Below are 17,990 nucleotides of genomic sequence, written 5' to 3' on the forward strand. Positions count from 1 at the left end.
ACTTTTTTGCGTAAATGTCTGCTGATCTATAGGGAATAGGGTGGGGTTTTGCCCAAAAGCAAAATAAACTAAAGCATGCTTAAATTAAAAGCCACAGTTTAGTACAAAATAAGCTTTTTAATAAAAGACATTTAATTAATTAATTTTGTTTCTTCCTTTAGTACGACAATCTCCTGAGTCAGTTTGGTTGCATGCAAGTTTCTAGTTCTGCCTCTTCCCATTCACTGTCTGCTGCAGAGACAAGTACACCACAGACATCAGGAGGAAATATTGAACAGTATATTCATGATCTTGACAACAATTCCTTTGAGCTGGATTTACAATTTTCTGAAGATGAAAAGAGGTTACTTCTGGCAAAACAAGCTGGTGGAAATCCTTGGTAGGGTCTTTGAATATAGCTGAATAACTTGCACACCAATAAAGAATCCTGAAAAATAAGTGATTTTGATTCAAATTAGTATTTGTCAGTCTTAGTATTTTCAAGTAAACAATTAGCAACTAGATTTTTCTTGGCTTCTCTTTTTAAAGCAGGTTTTAAAGCAAAACCCTAATATTTCTAAAATTTACAAGGTCTAGAATATGATGCGGTGTGTGTTTATAAGATAGGCAGAATGATGCTATCCAGCGCTGCTGAGTCTTTGCTCTACAGTCCTAGAACTAGAAAAGGTTCCTCTTTTTTTATGGATGCCATAAGTTATTGGAATTTTTTGCATTGTAATATTCTGTGGATATCTAACCAAAATAGCTCCAGACTATGTAACAGCATTTCTTTTCACTCTTTAGAAAAGTCTCTCATTTGTGAATTTTTGTCATTGTTTTTTTTCCTTGGGCAGGTGGAAGGGGTAGCATTTTGTTGGTTAGTTGTTTGGTTTGTTTGGGGTTTTCTTGTTTATTTTTTGGTGCTGTTCTGTTTGGTTTTATTTTTTTTGTTTTGTTTGTTTTGTTGGGATTTTTTTTGTTTGGGTTTTTTTGTTTTTATTTCATTTTTTGTTTTGGTTGGTTGGTTTTTTTTACCCCCGTCAAATTTCAGAAAAAACTCTTTGGTCTGGGCTAAAGAAGAGTCCAAAACTCGTGCACTAAAGTTGTTCAGGACTCTCATGGAAAATTACATGCTAGGAAGTGACATGAAAAACCGCTTGACCATTATAGCTGTTTCTGAGAAAGAATTACTTCTGGAGTAATAGTTATTTTCCTTTTTCTAAGGCATCAGTTTGTAGAGAATAACTTAATCCTAAAAATGGGTCCAGTGGACAAAAGAAAGGTAAGGGCTTTTCTTAATTTCCTGTAACAAGATTGAGATGTCAAATTTTTGCACACTTGCAACATAGATGAAGCAGCCTGTTTTAAAGCTTCTTTGTTTAAACAATTTGTCACCTATAAACAAGTTATTTTTAAAAATTCAGTGTTTTCTTGTGAGTAGATTGGTTTTTTTCTTAATTTATGATTTTTCTGATATTGTGATGTGCTCTTGATTTCTTTGAAAAGCCTAAGTAAATCTGCTATATAATTTTGAGATTGTAGAAAATAAGTGTTTGCTTGTCCTCTTCCTCCCAGTCTGATATAATCTAATAAACATATGCATGTCTGAATGTGGTTTGAACCACAACAAAAAATTATGTACAAGCCCATGTTTTTCTCAACTGTGGATTTTTTCATGGATCTGACTTTGTGCCTTTATCCTTAAAGAGGCAGAGGTGACGTTAGAACAGCTTAAAGTGTTAGCTTCAACAGTTTACAGATAAGCAGGGTGCATCAGCTTTAGACAAAAGAGAATCTTCTTTCTTCTAAGTTACTACCTGCTTCTTTGTAGTCTTTTCCACAAAATCATGACTACTGATTTCTGTGAAAAAGACTCTGCTTCACTCGGTACTGCTAGGTGGTTTATATTTTGTTAGAATTTGTCGATACTTTCCTAAAATAGTACTTGTGTTTTGCCATGTAGTAGAAATGCACTGCAACACCCTAAAAAAGGAGTGAGGTCAAATAGGTAAAGAAAAATTAAAGACACACACGCACACAACCCCCAAACACAAATATACCATCCTAGCACTGAGCTGGTTTTATTCTGCCTTTGTTGCTCAGTTCAGAGATGTGTAAATTTACATTTTTATTTCCCTCATGGTTTTTTTTTTGCTTTGCTGCTTCTACTTTTCTTGTTAGGGATTGTTTGCACGTCGGCGCCAATTGCTGCTTACAGAAGGGCCTCACCTGTATTATGTGGATCCTGTCAACAAAGTTCTAAAAGGAGAAATTCCATGGTCTTTAGAGTTGCGTCCAGAAGCCAAGAATTTTAAGACATTTTTTGTTCACACAGTAAGTTTCTTTTCTGAATTTATTTGTAAATTGCTCTAAGGTCTTTGGGCAATTTCTGTAAGTTATCAAAAAGATTTTTCTGGAGAAAGTATAATTGCTTAGATACAAAGTTTCATAGTCCTAATTTAAAACAAAACTAAACAAAAACCTTAACAAAGTCAACCAACAAAAAAGGACAAAATCTATACCCCACAAACAAAATCAAATAATAATAAAACAAAAATCATACAAAAACTCACTCTGGCATACATGTTTATCACAAAAATGCAGCTGTATTTTTATTATTAGGGTTTAAATAAGCCATAAGTTTTATGGGTTTTATGGGATTTTGGGCTTTGAAAAATGTTCTTAAGGACTTCTAAAATTTAGCCCCCTTTGTATGTAGTGAATCATGAGAGGTGTATAATATATTTTCAGTTGACTGCTTAAAAATATTCAGGTGCTAGATGTACGGTTAATCAGTAATATATAATTTATATAGCTGTAATTCAATTTAACTTTCAGAAAGTTAATGAACTAATTTTGGATAATTATTGATAGGTGCAGAAATACTACTGCTTTTTGGTTAAACTTTGTTCAGAATAATCATTAAAATGTTGTTCACTTATAGCCAAACAGGACATATTACCTGATGGACCCAAGTGGGAATGCTCATAAATGGTGCAAAAAGATACATGAAGTTTGGCGGCACAGATACCACCAGAATGCTGCAAAATAGTAAAGCTCATCCAAAATTTCCCAGTTTCCCTACTTGCTGCTAGAACTCCGTGTGCAGCCGATCAGAGGAATCTTTTCAACCCACCTATTACCATCTCAAGGGGAAGCATACATCTGAAATGTTCTTGGGAGGTTTTTTTTTTGGTGTTTTGGGTTTTTGTTTTTTATTTTCTTCTTTTGTTTGTTTGGGGTTTTTTTGTTGGTTATTTTTTGTTGCTGTTTTTGGGGGGTTTTGTGTGGGTTTTTTGGTTTTGTTTATTTGTGGTTATTTTTTAAGAAGAAAAAAGGAAGAAAATCAAAAACCTAATGGAATTCAGGGTTGCTTTGCTCTCTCTCTTCGTGCTTCTGTTGAGGCTTCCACATGCATATCATTGCAGTGAAGATCTTGCTTTTGTGCACTTCAGTTTCTTCTGCAGACTAGTAGACAGACCTTGCATTACCAGCCTCACTTGATTTAAAACAAATCCACACGCACACACACCAAATCATGTACCAGCCTTGCTTTTTATAGGGCTGGAGTTTTCTGTGACTCTCAGATTATCATTTAACTGTGTTTCATCAGGGAGCTTTTTTATGCCTCTCCTAAGTACCACCTCTTTGTTTTCCTTTCCTCACAGTCCCCCAGCTTATTGGTATATGGCATTTGTAGCCAGGTCAGTTGCACTCTTGTGTAATTCCTAACATAGTTCTGGTTGCAGGATTTGTGTGGTACTTTTGTAATTATGTGAATGAATCAGAGGTATTTTTCTGGCAGACAGGCTCCAGTGATAAAGCTTTTGAGAGAGTAAAATGCTGAACATAGCACTGAAATTTCTAAAACTGAAATGTTGGCTTCTGAAGCATTTTAAACATTAAGTCTAAATTTTAATATAAGTCATATGTGTGTTTAATCAAGGGACAACTTACAAGCATGCTTTTAACTAATGCTAACTAAAAGAAAAACTAGTTAGTATGGGGGAGAAAAGGCTACTATTGAAATAGTAAATAGTTTTTCACCTTTTCAGCAAATGAGGGTTAGAAGCTTTCTTTCCAGGGTGTGCATGTGTTGTGCATATTAGTGGGGCCAGCCTATTTAATTGGGTAGAGAAGTGAAAACTTTGTACAATTGATTACCTGACTTTTTTTTGTCTCATTGGGTAATGAGATGTCAATTCTATTTTTGGTCCTTGGCCAAACATTCAGGAACTCTGGAAAAAATGCAAGGAATTGAAATATAGATAATAAATTAATCTGGTGATAAAATCAAATGCAAATATTGATACAAAGGGGAAAATAGATGGTACTTAAAGCATATCTATAAAATGAAAATATTTTTCATATCTGTCTCCTTTATCCTCTTCAAATTATGACTGTTTTTCATGGTCAAACATTTCTTGTTTGTCTTTGTTACAAAGACACAGCTTCCTATGTGCTAAAAAAAACTCCCCCGGTGGTATTTTCAACATGCCTGTGTTCCTAAACCTTGCAGAGGGGAATGACCTAGGTCTGGACAAAGGCATTCCTTCCTTGTTTTAAAAGCAGTGTAAACATTACCCCTATTCATTCACTCACTACACATATCGTTACTCTGCATTTTGAGTTGTCATTCTATGATGTGTTTTTCCTTCCACCAAAGAAAGGTTTCTCTACAACGTTGAAAAAACTTATAGGCTACTGTTTTCAAGAAGCAGTATTTTAAAAACAGTGGTTTATCAGATTTCTCAGAAAATACATGAATGTTGAATATTTTCTTGTACAGGGTGAAGGAGATTTATTACTGATCTCTTAAACTGTTATGTGGTTGAACTTGATGGCAGTTCAGCTTTACTCGTCTTTAAAAGAGACAGTGCAGTTGCCTTTTCTTTTGGAGCAACTGCATTCCTGTCCTCTGTATCCCTCCACATCCAAAAACCTGAGAGAAGCAAATCCCTTGCTTACTGTGTCTGGTGTTAAGGGAGAGAAGGGGTCCTGTAAATGGCTGAGATGAGGAAGACAGAAAAGTGTTCCCTTTGCATCATGAGAAATTTCATCACATACAAAATACACTCCTTGTTACTCAAATTTGAATAGCACAGTGCATGTTTGATCTGTGTCTGTAGTAAGCTATATGTACCATTCTAACCAAGGTGACATGTATTTTAAGTCTGTTGCGGTGCTATCCGTTTGTTCTCCAGCTGTCAAATTCTGGCCATGTGTTGTGTCCGCTGGAGGCAACCCTACGACTTTCAGATTTAGTCTGTGGTGTAGAGATCTAAACAGACATATTCCCAACTTTATACAGGAGAGTTTGGCAGTGATGGAGATTCACAGTGCCACCACTGTTCAATGTGTGACATAATTTGGTCTCAACATAGAAAGTCTGGCAAAATGACCTCCATTGGCTTTTTAACTAGGTAGAAATCTAGGTGTGCTTAAACATGTTTTCTCTAATATTTAGATTCTTACCATAGCAAATTAATTGTTTTTTCACACCTTGAAGATCTTCTCTCAGTAGACTTTCGTTGTGCCCACCAAAGGCTTTTAGCGAGCCAGATCTTGGTAGCAGTAAGCTGTCAAGAAGGTATCAGAAGGTTGATGTCTGCATCCTAGAAGTCTTTTTTTTTTTTTAATTTACAATCCTGTTATTGGAAAATGGTGAGCATCTCTTACAGTCATCACTCCACTTAAAACTTCAGTATTCCTAATCCAGTCTTACTTAGCTACTGCTTTTTTTGGGAAGGAACTAGAACTTTCCTGGGAGAGGTATTTCTATTTCTTGTACTACACGTAGAATCTGTGGGTTTGAAAGGTGGGAAGAGTATGGAGTGAGGCATCACAAAGCATTCACGGATACAAGTATGTTTTTTTTTTTGTCCACTTAAATGTGTGTTGACTGGTGCTGCATACTATGGAGGGCTTTTAAATGCTTTTGCCTGATGTGGGGTAAATTAATCTCTTTGTCCTGAAAATCACTTCTGTGGTTCATGGAAGTTCATGGAATGAAATGTGCAAGGGAAGTTCTTCAGAGCTGCACATAGGCCAGGTCATTTTTCTGCTTTTAATCCAGGGTTTTCAAAGCAGAAAAAAAAATGTAGGTACTTGAAGACTCTTCTTAAGATTCCTCCTTACTGCAGACCTACTGAAAAGCCAGTATGTTGATTCATTCAATCTCTTTCAATTTGAACAATTGCCATTCATTTATGAAGAATTTGGTCAATAATGTAATTTTGCTTTGCTTGGTATTTGAACTTTAGAAAGGTATTTATTCCATTTTTTTCTGTGGTGTGGAGTTCAAGAAAGAATGAAGTACTACTGCCCAGTCACAAGAAGTTTAAGACTACTTTATTAAACTGAGAAATCAGTTTGTTACCATTTGCCTTAGAGTCCAGTTTGTAAAGGTTTTGTATTAAGAAAGAGTTACTTCAGATGTGATGTTGAGGCATTGTTAGCAAACTGATATTACCTATTAAGATTCCATTTGTTAGGCATTTAGATGCTGAAAAGATAAAACTATCAGTACTGTGTTCTACTTTTCTCCTTCTGACATAATTGTGAAGTATCTGCTATATATATCTGAAAAGAATTGCGCATTGCAACAAAGATCTGATGATTCTAATCGGCGTTCATAGTTCAAGATGCTTAATTTAATGTGCTTGATACAATTACATTTTGTGCCATGAATTTTGAAGAATTGAGAACTTCCCACATGTTCATTTTCTTTTGAATGATATAGTAAAGTCAGGACAATTACTTCATTTGGCCTGTGGACAAAACATTTGATTTCATCACATTGCTGAGGAGAGAACTTGTGTATTAATAGTTGCCCAAAGATGTAGCCTCTGGACGGATTCTGATCATTCTTTCTATTAGTAAATTGCACAGATAGGTATGGTATTTATATCTGAAAATTTCCTGAATGCCTGTAATACTTCATGGAAATATTTTATGAATCAAATGGAAATGCTCCAGCAAAGCCTCGTGATGCAGACTGTCCATCAGTTGATCAAGTGAGCTTATAGACAAGTTGTTCTGTGACCCAAAATGGCATGTTTTTATTTATGACTGATAATTTCAGAATGTTTCCTCTTTCATAGAAGAAATGACTGTTATGCAGCAAAGAGTTGGAGAGGTTCTGAAGCTCCCAATAGCCTGGTTTTAGAATAAATAGAATATGCTGAATTGGAAATGTCATCAAGTCCAACTCCTGGCCCTGCACAGGACTCCCCAGCAATCCCACCGTGTGCCAGACACCTTCTTGAACTTGCTTAGGCTTGGTAGTGTGACTGCTTCCTGGGGAGCCTGTGTTCAGCCACCCTCTGGGTGAAAAACCTTTTCCTGACACCTAACCTAAACCTCCTGTGACTCGGCTTCATGCCATTTCCTCAAGTCCTGTCCCTGGTCAAGAGAGAAATCTGTCAGCTGGGCAGTGGACTGTAGGTAGTTGCTGTTCGAGACAGCTTCCTATGGCCATGTACTAACTGACTTGAGCTGGTGGATGTTTGAAATGGTAGCAGAACTGAAAATTACTATATCTGACAAAAGAGAAAAAATAGGAACCAGGAATCATAATAAATTTTGATAGTTGTATGCTGTTTTCAGGTTGGTGGCAGTCAGTTACATGTGTAATATGCTCTACCTGATTTGTAGCTGTAACTGTGATGTACAGAAAAAAGAAAAAAGAAAAAAAAAAAGAAAAAAAGAAAAAAACCTATCCCAAACAAACAAAACCCCTAACCTCCCCTCAACAAACCATAAAACAATCTCCCCTCCTCCAAGAACTCATGAAAACAGAAGCAAATAATGCAATGCTCTAAGATACACTTTTTTTGTATTTTTATTCTTATAAGGTTATTTGCTGGCTCTTGTTGGCCTCTAGTTCAGTCTGTGTTATTTAAATTCTAATATATGAATTACTTGGATTGAATTCATGTTCGGGGCCATGGTGTTGTATGTATTGATGTACAGCCTTGAATGTGAATAATTATTGTAAACTATATTTTACACCTTTTTTCTGGCTTTATTATATAAATTTTCTATTGGTCGATGATTTAATCATATCTCATAATTTAATGACTGTTTATTCTCCCCTCGACAGATCTCTGTGCTGTAGATGTGTAGTTAGTGACTGGATGACGGATTTCACTTATGCTTGGTAGCCTGTAATAAAGACATATAGGGTTCTGCGCGGCCTCCGCCTCTTCCTTCCGCCGTGGGGCGGGGGGCATGGGGCAGACGGGGACGAGCCCGCGGCCCCGGCCCGGCGGCGGCTCCGTCGCAGCAGCGCTGCAGCCGAGGCCCCGGGCCGCAGCCGCTCGGGCGAGAAGGGGCAGGGCGCTGTTCCATTCGAGGCTTCCGGTGGGCGGTGCGCCGGGCCTGGCAGCCGGGGCGGCCCCTTCCGGCGGTGGCGAGCATGGCGGCGGAGAACCACTGCGAGTTCCCGGTGCCCCCGGCTGGCGGCCTCGGCGCGGGCGGGCCCTGCCGTCGGTGTAGCTCGGCGCCGCTGCCCGGTGCGGGGCCCGGAAAGTGGGTCCGGCTGAACGTGGGGGGCACCTGCTTCCTGACCACTCGACAGACGCTCTGCAGGGACCCTAAGTCCTTCCTCTTCCGCCTCTGCCAGGCCGACCCCGACCTGGACTCGGACAAGGTGAGCGCGGGCCCCGACGCGCCCGCTCCCCGCTGCGGGCCCGCTCCCCGCCTGCCGCGCTGAGGGTGTGCTGCGCCCGGTACCCGCTCCCGCTGTGACGCCTGCCCAGGCGGCCGCCGGCGTGAAGGGAGCCCGGGGCCCGGCGCCGCGGTGAGGGGCAGCAGGAACGACTTTGCTGCTGCGGAGGGAGTCTTTCTGAAGAGTGTTGCTTAATGAGTGATGTGGTGCGAAGCAGTTGGGTTCGTGAATAACAAAACTTCTCATAAATGCAGCAGAGACCACAGTATCGTTTGTACGTTTGTGTAATTCTTTTATGTTGTCTGACGGGGTTTAAGTTTTAGCTTTTTAATGGAATGTCTGCGTGCACTGACACTGTTATTTCTGCACTGTCATTATTCACTTTTTCAATTACAAGAACCAGAGCAAAGTACTTTTGATAATAATCTCTCACTTAGATGTAGCATTCTGTCTTTCCAGCAGTTCTTGGAGAAAAATGTTATATATTCTGCATAGATTGCAAGTAGTGGCTAAATATTTCACTCTGACTCATTGTTAGTTGAGGAAAAAAAGTTGTTAAGACTTTATTTGTGGTGTGGTATGTAGTACTGGATATATAGTGTTGGCACTGAAGGATTTTGGAGCATTGTGAGTAAAAAACGTTTTCCAGTACAGTTAGGGAAAAGAAAGGAACAGCTAATAACCCTGTAACCAACAGGTTGAAAGTGAGGAGTTGATTATTATATATGAGTTTTGAAATTTTTTTCAATGAAGTTAGTAGATTTCATCCTTTTTTCAGACATAACTTCTAGAAAGGATATTTGAACACCTAGGATAGGGAACAGGACATAATGTTCCTGAGTTAGAAGAAAGAATAGTTGAAGTGTGGTGGTGTGGGAATTGTTTTGTTGTTGTCCTTGGTTTTGGTTAAGGTTTTTATGGAGAAATTAAACTAACCTATGAAAGTAAATTTAAAAAATGTAGGTGGCTTGCTGATAGATCAGCTGTCTTTGGGAGAGAGTAGGAAAGTGTTCCTCTAAGGTTTCTTAATTAAAAAATAAAGCACTGTCACATGCTCTGGCAGATGGGAAGGCCAGCTGTATCCTGGGGTGCATCAGGCCCACCATTCCCAGCTGGGCAAGGGAGGGGATTGTCTCCTCCTGCTCTGTTTTGGGGTGTGGTCTCACTTTGAGTCTTGCAGCCAGTTTTGGGCACCACAATATCAGAAGGATCTCTTAGAGAGCATCTGAAGGAGGAACACAAAGTTTCTGAAGGGGAAGCCATATGAGAAATAACTGACGTCACTTAGCTTCTTCAGCTGGAGAAGAGGAGGCTGAGGGAAGGCTCATTCCTGTCTGCATCTTCCTCCTGAGGGGCAGTATTGATCTCTGTTCTGTTTGACCAGTGACAGGATCCAAGGGAATGGCATGAAGCTGTGTCCGAGGAGGTTTATGTTGGATATCAGGAAAAGGTTCTTTCCACAGAAGTTGGTTGAGCACTGAAACAGGCTTCCCAAGGAATGGTCATGGACCCAAGCCATGAACTTGACAGAGCTCAGGCACATGGTGGGATTCTCAGGGCTGTGCTGTGCAGGGACAGGAGTTGGACTTTATCCTTGTGGGTCCCTTCCTACTCAGAATATTCTGGGATTCTGTGATTTCCTTTGTGCTGCTGTAAAGAGCTGAGAGGCTTCCAGAAAGAGGTAGCATGTTGGCCTTTAAACTGCCTTCAGGTACTAATGTTGAATAGGACAGGGCAGCCTGTCTCTTGCTGTTAGGTATGTTTCCTTCCACTTGTAATGGAAGAAAGATTAACCTTTGGCACACTCTGTGGCCAAACTAGTTTTGAATGGAATAAGATAGTAACATTGACTCTCTGAATTTAGTATGTTTCACAGTGTCACTCACAACTTTGTATTTAAAACTTTGAAAATCATTTCAGCAAATGAATGAGCAGTAGTGGTCGTATTTACTGTTCAGAATAGGATTTATTTTCCACAGTATTTAAATCTTGTTTTAGAGATGAATACATGAAAATAGACAAGGAGAGCCTTGCTCACCTTTTCATCATTGTTTAGCTAATTTAATGCTTTTACTGCATTACTGTTAATAATTTACATATATTTTCCTGTTTCAGCATCTTCCTATTTTAGCTATATACCAATTTTTCTTTTGCAAACTGTTGTAGCATTCTTTTAACTTTCCCGTAAGAAGGAGATTGTCAAACTTTCTGAATAAGGTTTTGGCAGTAGTATTTATGCTTGGTTTTTAATGCCTTTCTAAAGCTGGCATAGAATCTGTCAAAGAAGAAAGCACACAAGCACTGAGTGTTTTAAAAAAATAAAAATCTTCCTAGTAGCACAACCTTGACTGTCACCATCAAGAACTATCTAAATTGTGGTCGTTATTCTAAGTAAGAGATACATTTCATTTTTCCATGAGATTTCTGACTTGTCAGATGGGTTGTGTTACTGATGTAGTTTTGATAAGTACTGCTAGTCTGCAGACACTCATTAGGCTACACAGTTTGTAAAAAATTCACTAGTTCAATATTTTAAAAGCACAGAGGATAGGGGAGACAATTATTTATAAATCCAGATTTAGTACCAAATATTACTGTATTTCTGTGCATGTTGCTGCCTTTATCAGAGCTTAGAATATGTAAATTGTGTCATTTTTTTAAATATTCATGTTAGAGCATATAGCCTTGAGCCAAGAGCTCAAGCATAACTTGAATGTATTCTGATCCAGTATTGGATCCCAATGAAGATAACTAATCGGAAATAAATTTATGACATTTCAGCTAGTGTTTTAGCGCAGTTCTTGGGGAAATTGTTAAATGAGATTAAGGAGGTGAATGTATTTGGTCCACCTTTTGAGTCCTACTGGAATCCTGTACTGGATTCTAGCATCCACAGTTCAAGGTCGTAACAGGGCAGTGACTAGTGAAATATGATTTGGTGAAAAGTTTTAAAGAACAAAACTTACTTTGGCAAGAAGTTTTTGAACTGACTTCTTGATCCAGAAGAACATACATGGAGACAAGGAATCTATTGATAGTGAAGCCTGTTCAGTCTAGTAAAGGTGTTGTGAAATTCATCTAGCAAAGTGTCAAACTATAGATGTCCTTGCTAGAAAGTATATAATATTAGCAGTGACAGTAATTATTTATTGGAATGGTTAGGTTTCACTGCTACTTTCTAAAGGTTAAATTTTACTGTAAATAAATTGAGTTCTTTGTATGTTTTAAACTAAGATCAGGGTAAGTGTTCATTATGATTCCTTTAAGCCTCAGTCTATAAAGATAGAAGTGAAAACATTTGCAACTGGAATACATGATCATTTAATTGCTTTAGTCAGTATTTTTACTAAGGAATGCAGTTGTGAGCTACACTGACTTTTCATTGGTATGCTGAACCAGGTGATTACTAGGTTTCCTCTAAAATTCCATGGTGTTTGTAACTTGAACTAAACATTAGTGTGGGAGAGTGGTAATAAACACATGCAGTCTTCACTGTACATGGGCAGTGCTGTCTTTTAAATGGTGTCCTCATAAGCACGTATGAAACTACTAGAAGGCCTAGAACTTACAGGCAAGAGAAAACTCTTGAGAGAAGAATGTAATGCCGAAGTAGAACTGGGTAAAGATACAAACAGCCATGTGATTAACTAGCAGTTTAGGGTTGGATGCACAAAGACAACGTGCATTTGTTTTGAGTTTTCTTATGAAGATTGTCAACATTGGCAGGAAAGACCTCTAAGTGTAGGATGATGTGACTACACTGAATAGAGAGGAAACTAGAATTTCTGCTGCTGTTCCAGTAAACATTAACACCTGTTTGTATAAAATACATCTGAAAGAGAGAGAACTTTGAAACATTATTAGAATACAGATTTTTCTAACATTTGTGTTATTCACCTGAAGTTTGGGAAATGGCTTCAAAAATACCTACGCTTGTTGTGTCAGCGAAGATTCAAACTTGTTCAAAGCTTGTAGAAAAACAATTTACTAGTTAGCTGAGGAATCTGTGTAGCTGGAACATCAAAAGCTATTAATACTTAAGCTAGCAAGCCTAAGGCTAGTTACGTACATGCAAACTAGCTGCCTCTTTAAATTGTCTAGCTCACATTGGATCACGTTTGCAATTTATTATTTTATCTTATAATAAAACTGTTTATATTAAGTGTCAAAATGCTAATTACACGTGAAAATACAGTGTGCTTTCATGGTTGAAAATAGTCCTGATAATATTCTGAGATACTTAGGACCTGTATTTTTAGAGTTCTAGGTAGAGCAGATGACTGCACTTCTATGTCAGCTTGTATTGGATTTATGTTTACATTAATATCCTTAAAGATCTAGTGTAATCAGCTTTTCTTAGTGATTTCAACGTTAAGTACTTAGCATACATTGAAGGCTATTCAGGCAGCTCACTCAAAAGGAGTGATAAGGCATTGTCTGTAGGAAGATGCTGAGGAAGTAAATATTTTGCTGCACTCCTGTGCATTATTTGCATGTGGTTACAATATTCTTTACTGATTGGTTCATCTTTTGGCTCTTGACTCCCTGGTGCTAGTGTGTAGTGTATCTGAGCTGTCAGGTCAATGTTCAAGACACACATCCTCCTCTTAATGTTAATTAATGCATATTTTCTATGTCTGTAATCTGAGTAAGCGATTTTAGTGTGGAATTTAGATGCTCAAGTGAATCCTGCTGACAGAATTTGGGTTGCACGCTGCTGGAATTTAGCCAGAGTTCTTTAACTGTTGATATTTATTAATGTACAAAAAAAAATTATTACAGCAAAAATTGTAGGGCTTTTGTGTGCCTTCTTTTTCATTATTTTTCAAGACACCTTGTTGTCTGAAAGGCTTCGTAGAGTATGACACTACTGAGATGGTATTTTTTTCATGTATGACCTCTCATAAGGTAGAAGTTGAAAGACAAGGCCTGATACAGCTTCTTCCCTTTGTGGTTTCATATGAAGCTTGTTTAGTATATAGAAATCAACTCAGAAAAAGCTAATTTCAGATAATGTAGGCCTTTAAATTATTTTTTTTCATGCCTTTTGTGCAAGGAGTGAAGTAGCCATTGTTACTTAAGATTTCCTTTAGAGCTTTTAATCACTTTGCGTCCGTGACCCACCTCTCTATCTCTGTAGTGGTATAGAGCTGATGACCGTTATTGCTTCAGAAGGTGATGTGAGAAAACACTGCAGTGTAAAAAATTACAATCATCTTAATGAGGGACATTATTTCTAGAGATTTGTTTTTCTTAACTGGGAAGACTTCTAGTTTTGTATGCCCTGTGTTTCTTAATGCAGTTCAGATGATGACCAAGTACAGGGTTCTTTTCTTTAAAACAGTGTTTCTTTTTATCTGTTTTTGATCTTCCTTTCCAACCTCACTGGTTTCTTTTCCTTTACTAAATAATATTTTTCAGCTTATAATTCATACAGTTGTTCATTCAGCTGGTTTTTTTCCTTTGGGTTGTATCTGTAGATTGTACATTCCTGAAGTGTTACGGTAATGTAAGTATATTTATAGATGAAATATTAAAACTATACTACTTCATCTATCTATGGTTTTGGTGCATAGTCTCGCTTTTGTGAGGCCATGAGCTTAGATCAGAAGAAATTGCCATTAGACTTCATAGAGTATTGTCTGGTCTGAGTGTAGGTTAACTGACAGCACGTTTTAACATGTTAGCATTTTATTGAACAGTTAATTTTATACAAAATTATAAACTCCTTCACTTCTTCTGAAATGACACTGTGTTTAGGTGTGTAAAGCATTTAATTGTAATTGTAGAAAGGATTTATGGCTTTTGTAGTTCAGGCTGTCGTCTTTCTACATTCTACCAATCCTGGTTAGACAAGTGCAGTTACTCAGAAACTAAATCTATGTACCTGAAAATACATCTGCCATGTTTTTTTTCCAGTGAAACATTTTAGGAACTCTACGTACAAGTAGAGAGAGCTTTCAGGTATCACAGTTCAGTAATCAAACCTTTTTGTATAAGCATTAATGTTCAAATGCAGAGGATTGAGTCAGTAGAATTTCTTTCATATGGAAGAGCAATTATCGCTAGTACCTATGGTTTTGAGGGAGCATGATCCACACATAGCCAGGAATATTAGTAATGATGATTTTTTGAGTATCTCCCATAAACTACTAGAGTATTAAAAATAAGTAAAAAAGTATTTGGGGTGCTGCCCCATCTCTCCAGTATATATCTGTAGAATATCCATTGCACCAAAACCTTATGTACTAATGGATTAATACAATCAGTAATCCACTTGATAGTAGAAAGGAGTAGTGGATCTGTTAGAAATCTCTTTGAATCTTCTTTCAACCTCTGGCCAGCACAAAGTATGTCAGTACTGTCCTGATTGTAGGGGTTCACGCATAGATTCTAAGTAACATAGGAATTATCAATTTTACTTCTTTATCTCTTTGTCAAGAATATCAGCTCTGCAGGTGAATTTTTTGAACTGTTTTGCAATTCACAAAACACTGTGGTCTCTTTGGTAAACTGAACATTAATTTGGTCTGTTCATCTATTCCTTCACTTGTCTGCATGAGATAGGTAGGAATTGCATCTTCAGTGTACTTTTTTCTTTTTTGAAGATGCATTTACAGCCCTTGCTTGGTACACAGCAGTTCTCAGTGAGAACCCTAACCTTAACTGTGAATATGTGTATATCTGAGCTAAGACAAAAGCAAATGTTTTTAGAGCGAAGTGTTGAGGTTAAAAAGAGTTAGGTTTGTTTGCCTTTAATAAAACAAAACAAAACAAAAAACTGGTATTTGAAGCTCACTAGAATGTAGACTTCGTTCTGATTCTTCAGGCTCCCAAATAAGATTTCCTGGTTTTAAGAGCTATTTTTAAGCTTAACTTTCAGTGTTCTCACTTACTACTTAGATCTTTCATGTTAACAATGTTGTTAATCATTGATAAGGCGTTGGGGGATTTATCAGATAAGAAAAGTTGTGTATTGGATGATTTGATTGACCAGTCTGACACCATGACAGTTGTATTGTTTATTATTGTCTTTAATAAATCCAGCTTTCAGGACTGTGGCTATGTCTGAATACCTGCTCACTACAAGACGAATATTAGCTCCCAGTTCCCACTTAGATGTTCAAATCATTGTTTTGGTTTTTGGTTTGTTTGGTTTGGGCTTTGGTGTTCTCTTGCTTTGTTTTGGGTTGTTTGTTTGGTTTGTGTTTGTTTGTTTTTCTAATCTAGGATGAAACAGGTGCCTATTTAATAGACAGAGACCCAACCTACTTTGGGCCAGTGCTGAACTATCTCAGACATGGAAAACTGGTCATTAACAAGGACCTAGCTGAGGAAGGTAAGACATTTCTAAATACCTTGTTTGTTGCCACTTACTATTTTCACTTCTTATGAGTCAAACCAAAACTAATGGCAAACCTTAACCAGTGTAGCATTTGTATCTGTTTCAAGCAAAATTGATAGGTATCAGGCAGTTTTAGTATATGGGGTTATTTGAGCATTTTGAGTATGATTCCTGATTTCACAACCCTCGTTCTCAGTTGGAACATAAGCATTCGAACCAGGGGGGATATGCCTTTTGTTGTGTAATCGTGTATCTTTCCTGTGTGACTGTGAAATACTTGGGTTTAGTCCTCTTTAAGCAAAAGAATGCTGCCTAGGAAACAAGCTTTAGAAAGCAAGCTAAAAGTGAAGCTCTGGCATGTTCAGATGTGTGGAATATGCTTTTAAAGACTGAATTCTGCCCCCAGCTTCTCTCTCCTTGTTCCCAGTTTGTATCAATTTTACCCTAATGGAGGATGACTGTTCTAAAAGGTATAGTAATAAAACTGTATCGATAGCATGTTGAAGAAATTTATCAAAGAGAAATACAATTTAACAGTACTAGGAGGAAGGAATATGAAATACATTTTCCATGTGCATTGTTAAGCATACTGTGTGTGGAGAATAGGTAGGCCTTGAGTAGAAGCAGTATGTGTCCTTAAGCTTTTCTTAGTTTCAGACTCTTAAGATCTCAAATGACAGGAAGAAAAATTTTCTGTTTGCTACCAGCTGCAGAGATTTTCAATGGGATTATTTAAATTTCTCTCTTATATTCCAGCCTGAGGGAGGGCCTGAGGTATGGTGGTCTTATCAGTCTGCTATGGAATGGTATCTGTGTGCATTTTTTTGTTTCTTGCCTCATTTTGTATGTGAAATGGCATCAGTTATATTTGGGATATTTTTAGGGCAATTTTTTAGAATGAGTCAAACATTGAATTACATGTGCCTGAAAGAAGCCAGAATCATTAGGTTGGTGAACTGTCTTATCATAGGGAAAAATAAATAATTTTCTGTAGCTGTTGAGAGGATAATCTTATGAGCTAGTTGGTGATTTTGGCGTGGAATCTTTAGTTACACTGTCTTCCCAAAAAATGTTTTCCTACTAGGTGTACTGGAAGAGGCTGAATTCTACAATATCACATCTCTAATAAAACTGGTAAAAGACAAAATAAGAGAAAGAGACAGCAAAATCTCACAGGTGAGGCTGTTTTCTTGTGTGCTTTTGATTATTTGTCTTATGACTAGTAGTGACTAGGTTCCATTTGTTTATTTATGTAACTCCTGATTTTCCCAGTAGGATACTGAATGGCTGCCTTCATCACTGGATGATCTGCAGCCACTAGTATACAAAGATTGATATTCCTAATTGCTGGCTTCTGCCAACTTGCTTACAAAGTTCACAGATCTTGTTCAAAAACTGAAAAAATTCTAAGTAATTGGTCCAAAGTGTCCGGTAATAGTAGAATTTGTCATAATATCATTTCTGGAAATATTTGTTAGAGAGCAGCTTTTGTAAAACATAGCTTTCTCATTGACTTTTAAATGCTCTAAATATGATGAGGTTGCCTAAGTATGGTATATCTGCTGTTTATACAGCATGTTTATGCAGCATAAGTACAGATGCTTTTTAGCTCCTGTCATATATTTTTGTAGCAAAGTTTCTTCATTTGTAAGGCTCTGTGATTGAGAAGGTTGCCTCTTCTCATAGCAGCTCATATTTTCCATGAAAGTAAATGTGATAAAGTTTGTTCTTTAATTCTGCTACTCAGGCTTCCCTGGTAACTGAGTCTTCATGGACATATTACAAACTTTTATTGTTATTGACAAATTTCTCTTAAAGGCAGGTTGTCGGATCACAGGGTTGCTCGTGCTCTGATAGCATTTACTATAGGTCTCAGCCAATATGGTCCTAGTTCATTGCTCTGGATGGTTCAAAGTGGTGTTGCTTACCATTTCTAGAGAGTAAGGGCAACTTCAGACAAGTCACAAATGCAATGAATTCCATGCCCTATTGAGC

The 17,990-nt window shown here is 37.6% G+C and overlaps 2 protein-coding genes across 7 annotated transcripts in view; both read left to right on the forward strand.

The window, feature by feature from the left end:
* PDPK1 (3-phosphoinositide dependent protein kinase 1) overlaps nucleotides 1-8,169 on the forward strand; it is a 31,157-nt gene extending 22,988 nt beyond the window's left edge. For all 3 annotated transcript variants that reach the window (XM_014252459.2, XM_005523115.3, XM_014252460.2), the window contains exons 11-14: nucleotides 162-379; nucleotides 1,204-1,261; nucleotides 2,161-2,313; nucleotides 2,924-8,169. In XM_014252459.2, the coding sequence (XP_014107934.1) occupies nucleotides 162-379; nucleotides 1,204-1,261; nucleotides 2,161-2,313; nucleotides 2,924-3,031 (537 nt within the window). In that variant the 3' untranslated portion in view covers nucleotides 3,032-8,169. The remainder of the gene's footprint in view (nucleotides 1-161; nucleotides 380-1,203; nucleotides 1,262-2,160; nucleotides 2,314-2,923) is intronic.
* A 193-nt stretch (nucleotides 8,170-8,362) lies between these two features.
* The window catches only part of KCTD5 (potassium channel tetramerization domain containing 5), a 31,997-nt gene continuing 22,369 nt past the window's right edge, over nucleotides 8,363-17,990 (forward strand). For 3 of the 4 annotated variants that reach the window (XM_014252545.2, XM_014252548.2, XM_005523116.3), the window contains exons 1-3: nucleotides 8,385-8,632; nucleotides 15,881-15,989; nucleotides 17,080-17,171. In XM_014252545.2, coding sequence (XP_014108020.1) covers nucleotides 8,399-8,632; nucleotides 15,881-15,989; nucleotides 17,080-17,171 — 435 coding nt within the window. In that variant the 5' untranslated portion in view covers nucleotides 8,385-8,398. Of the gene's footprint in view, nucleotides 8,633-15,880; nucleotides 15,990-17,079; nucleotides 17,172-17,990 lie in introns of all 4 variants that reach the window. The other variant, XM_014252547.2, reaches the window with a different exon arrangement.

This window comes from Pseudopodoces humilis, chromosome 18 (genome assembly GCF_049639895.1).
Source record: "Pseudopodoces humilis isolate 2021_Gansu_Grassland_sample_001 chromosome 18, ASM4963989v1, whole genome shotgun sequence".
Lineage (NCBI taxonomy): Eukaryota > Metazoa > Chordata > Aves > Passeriformes > Paridae > Pseudopodoces > Pseudopodoces humilis.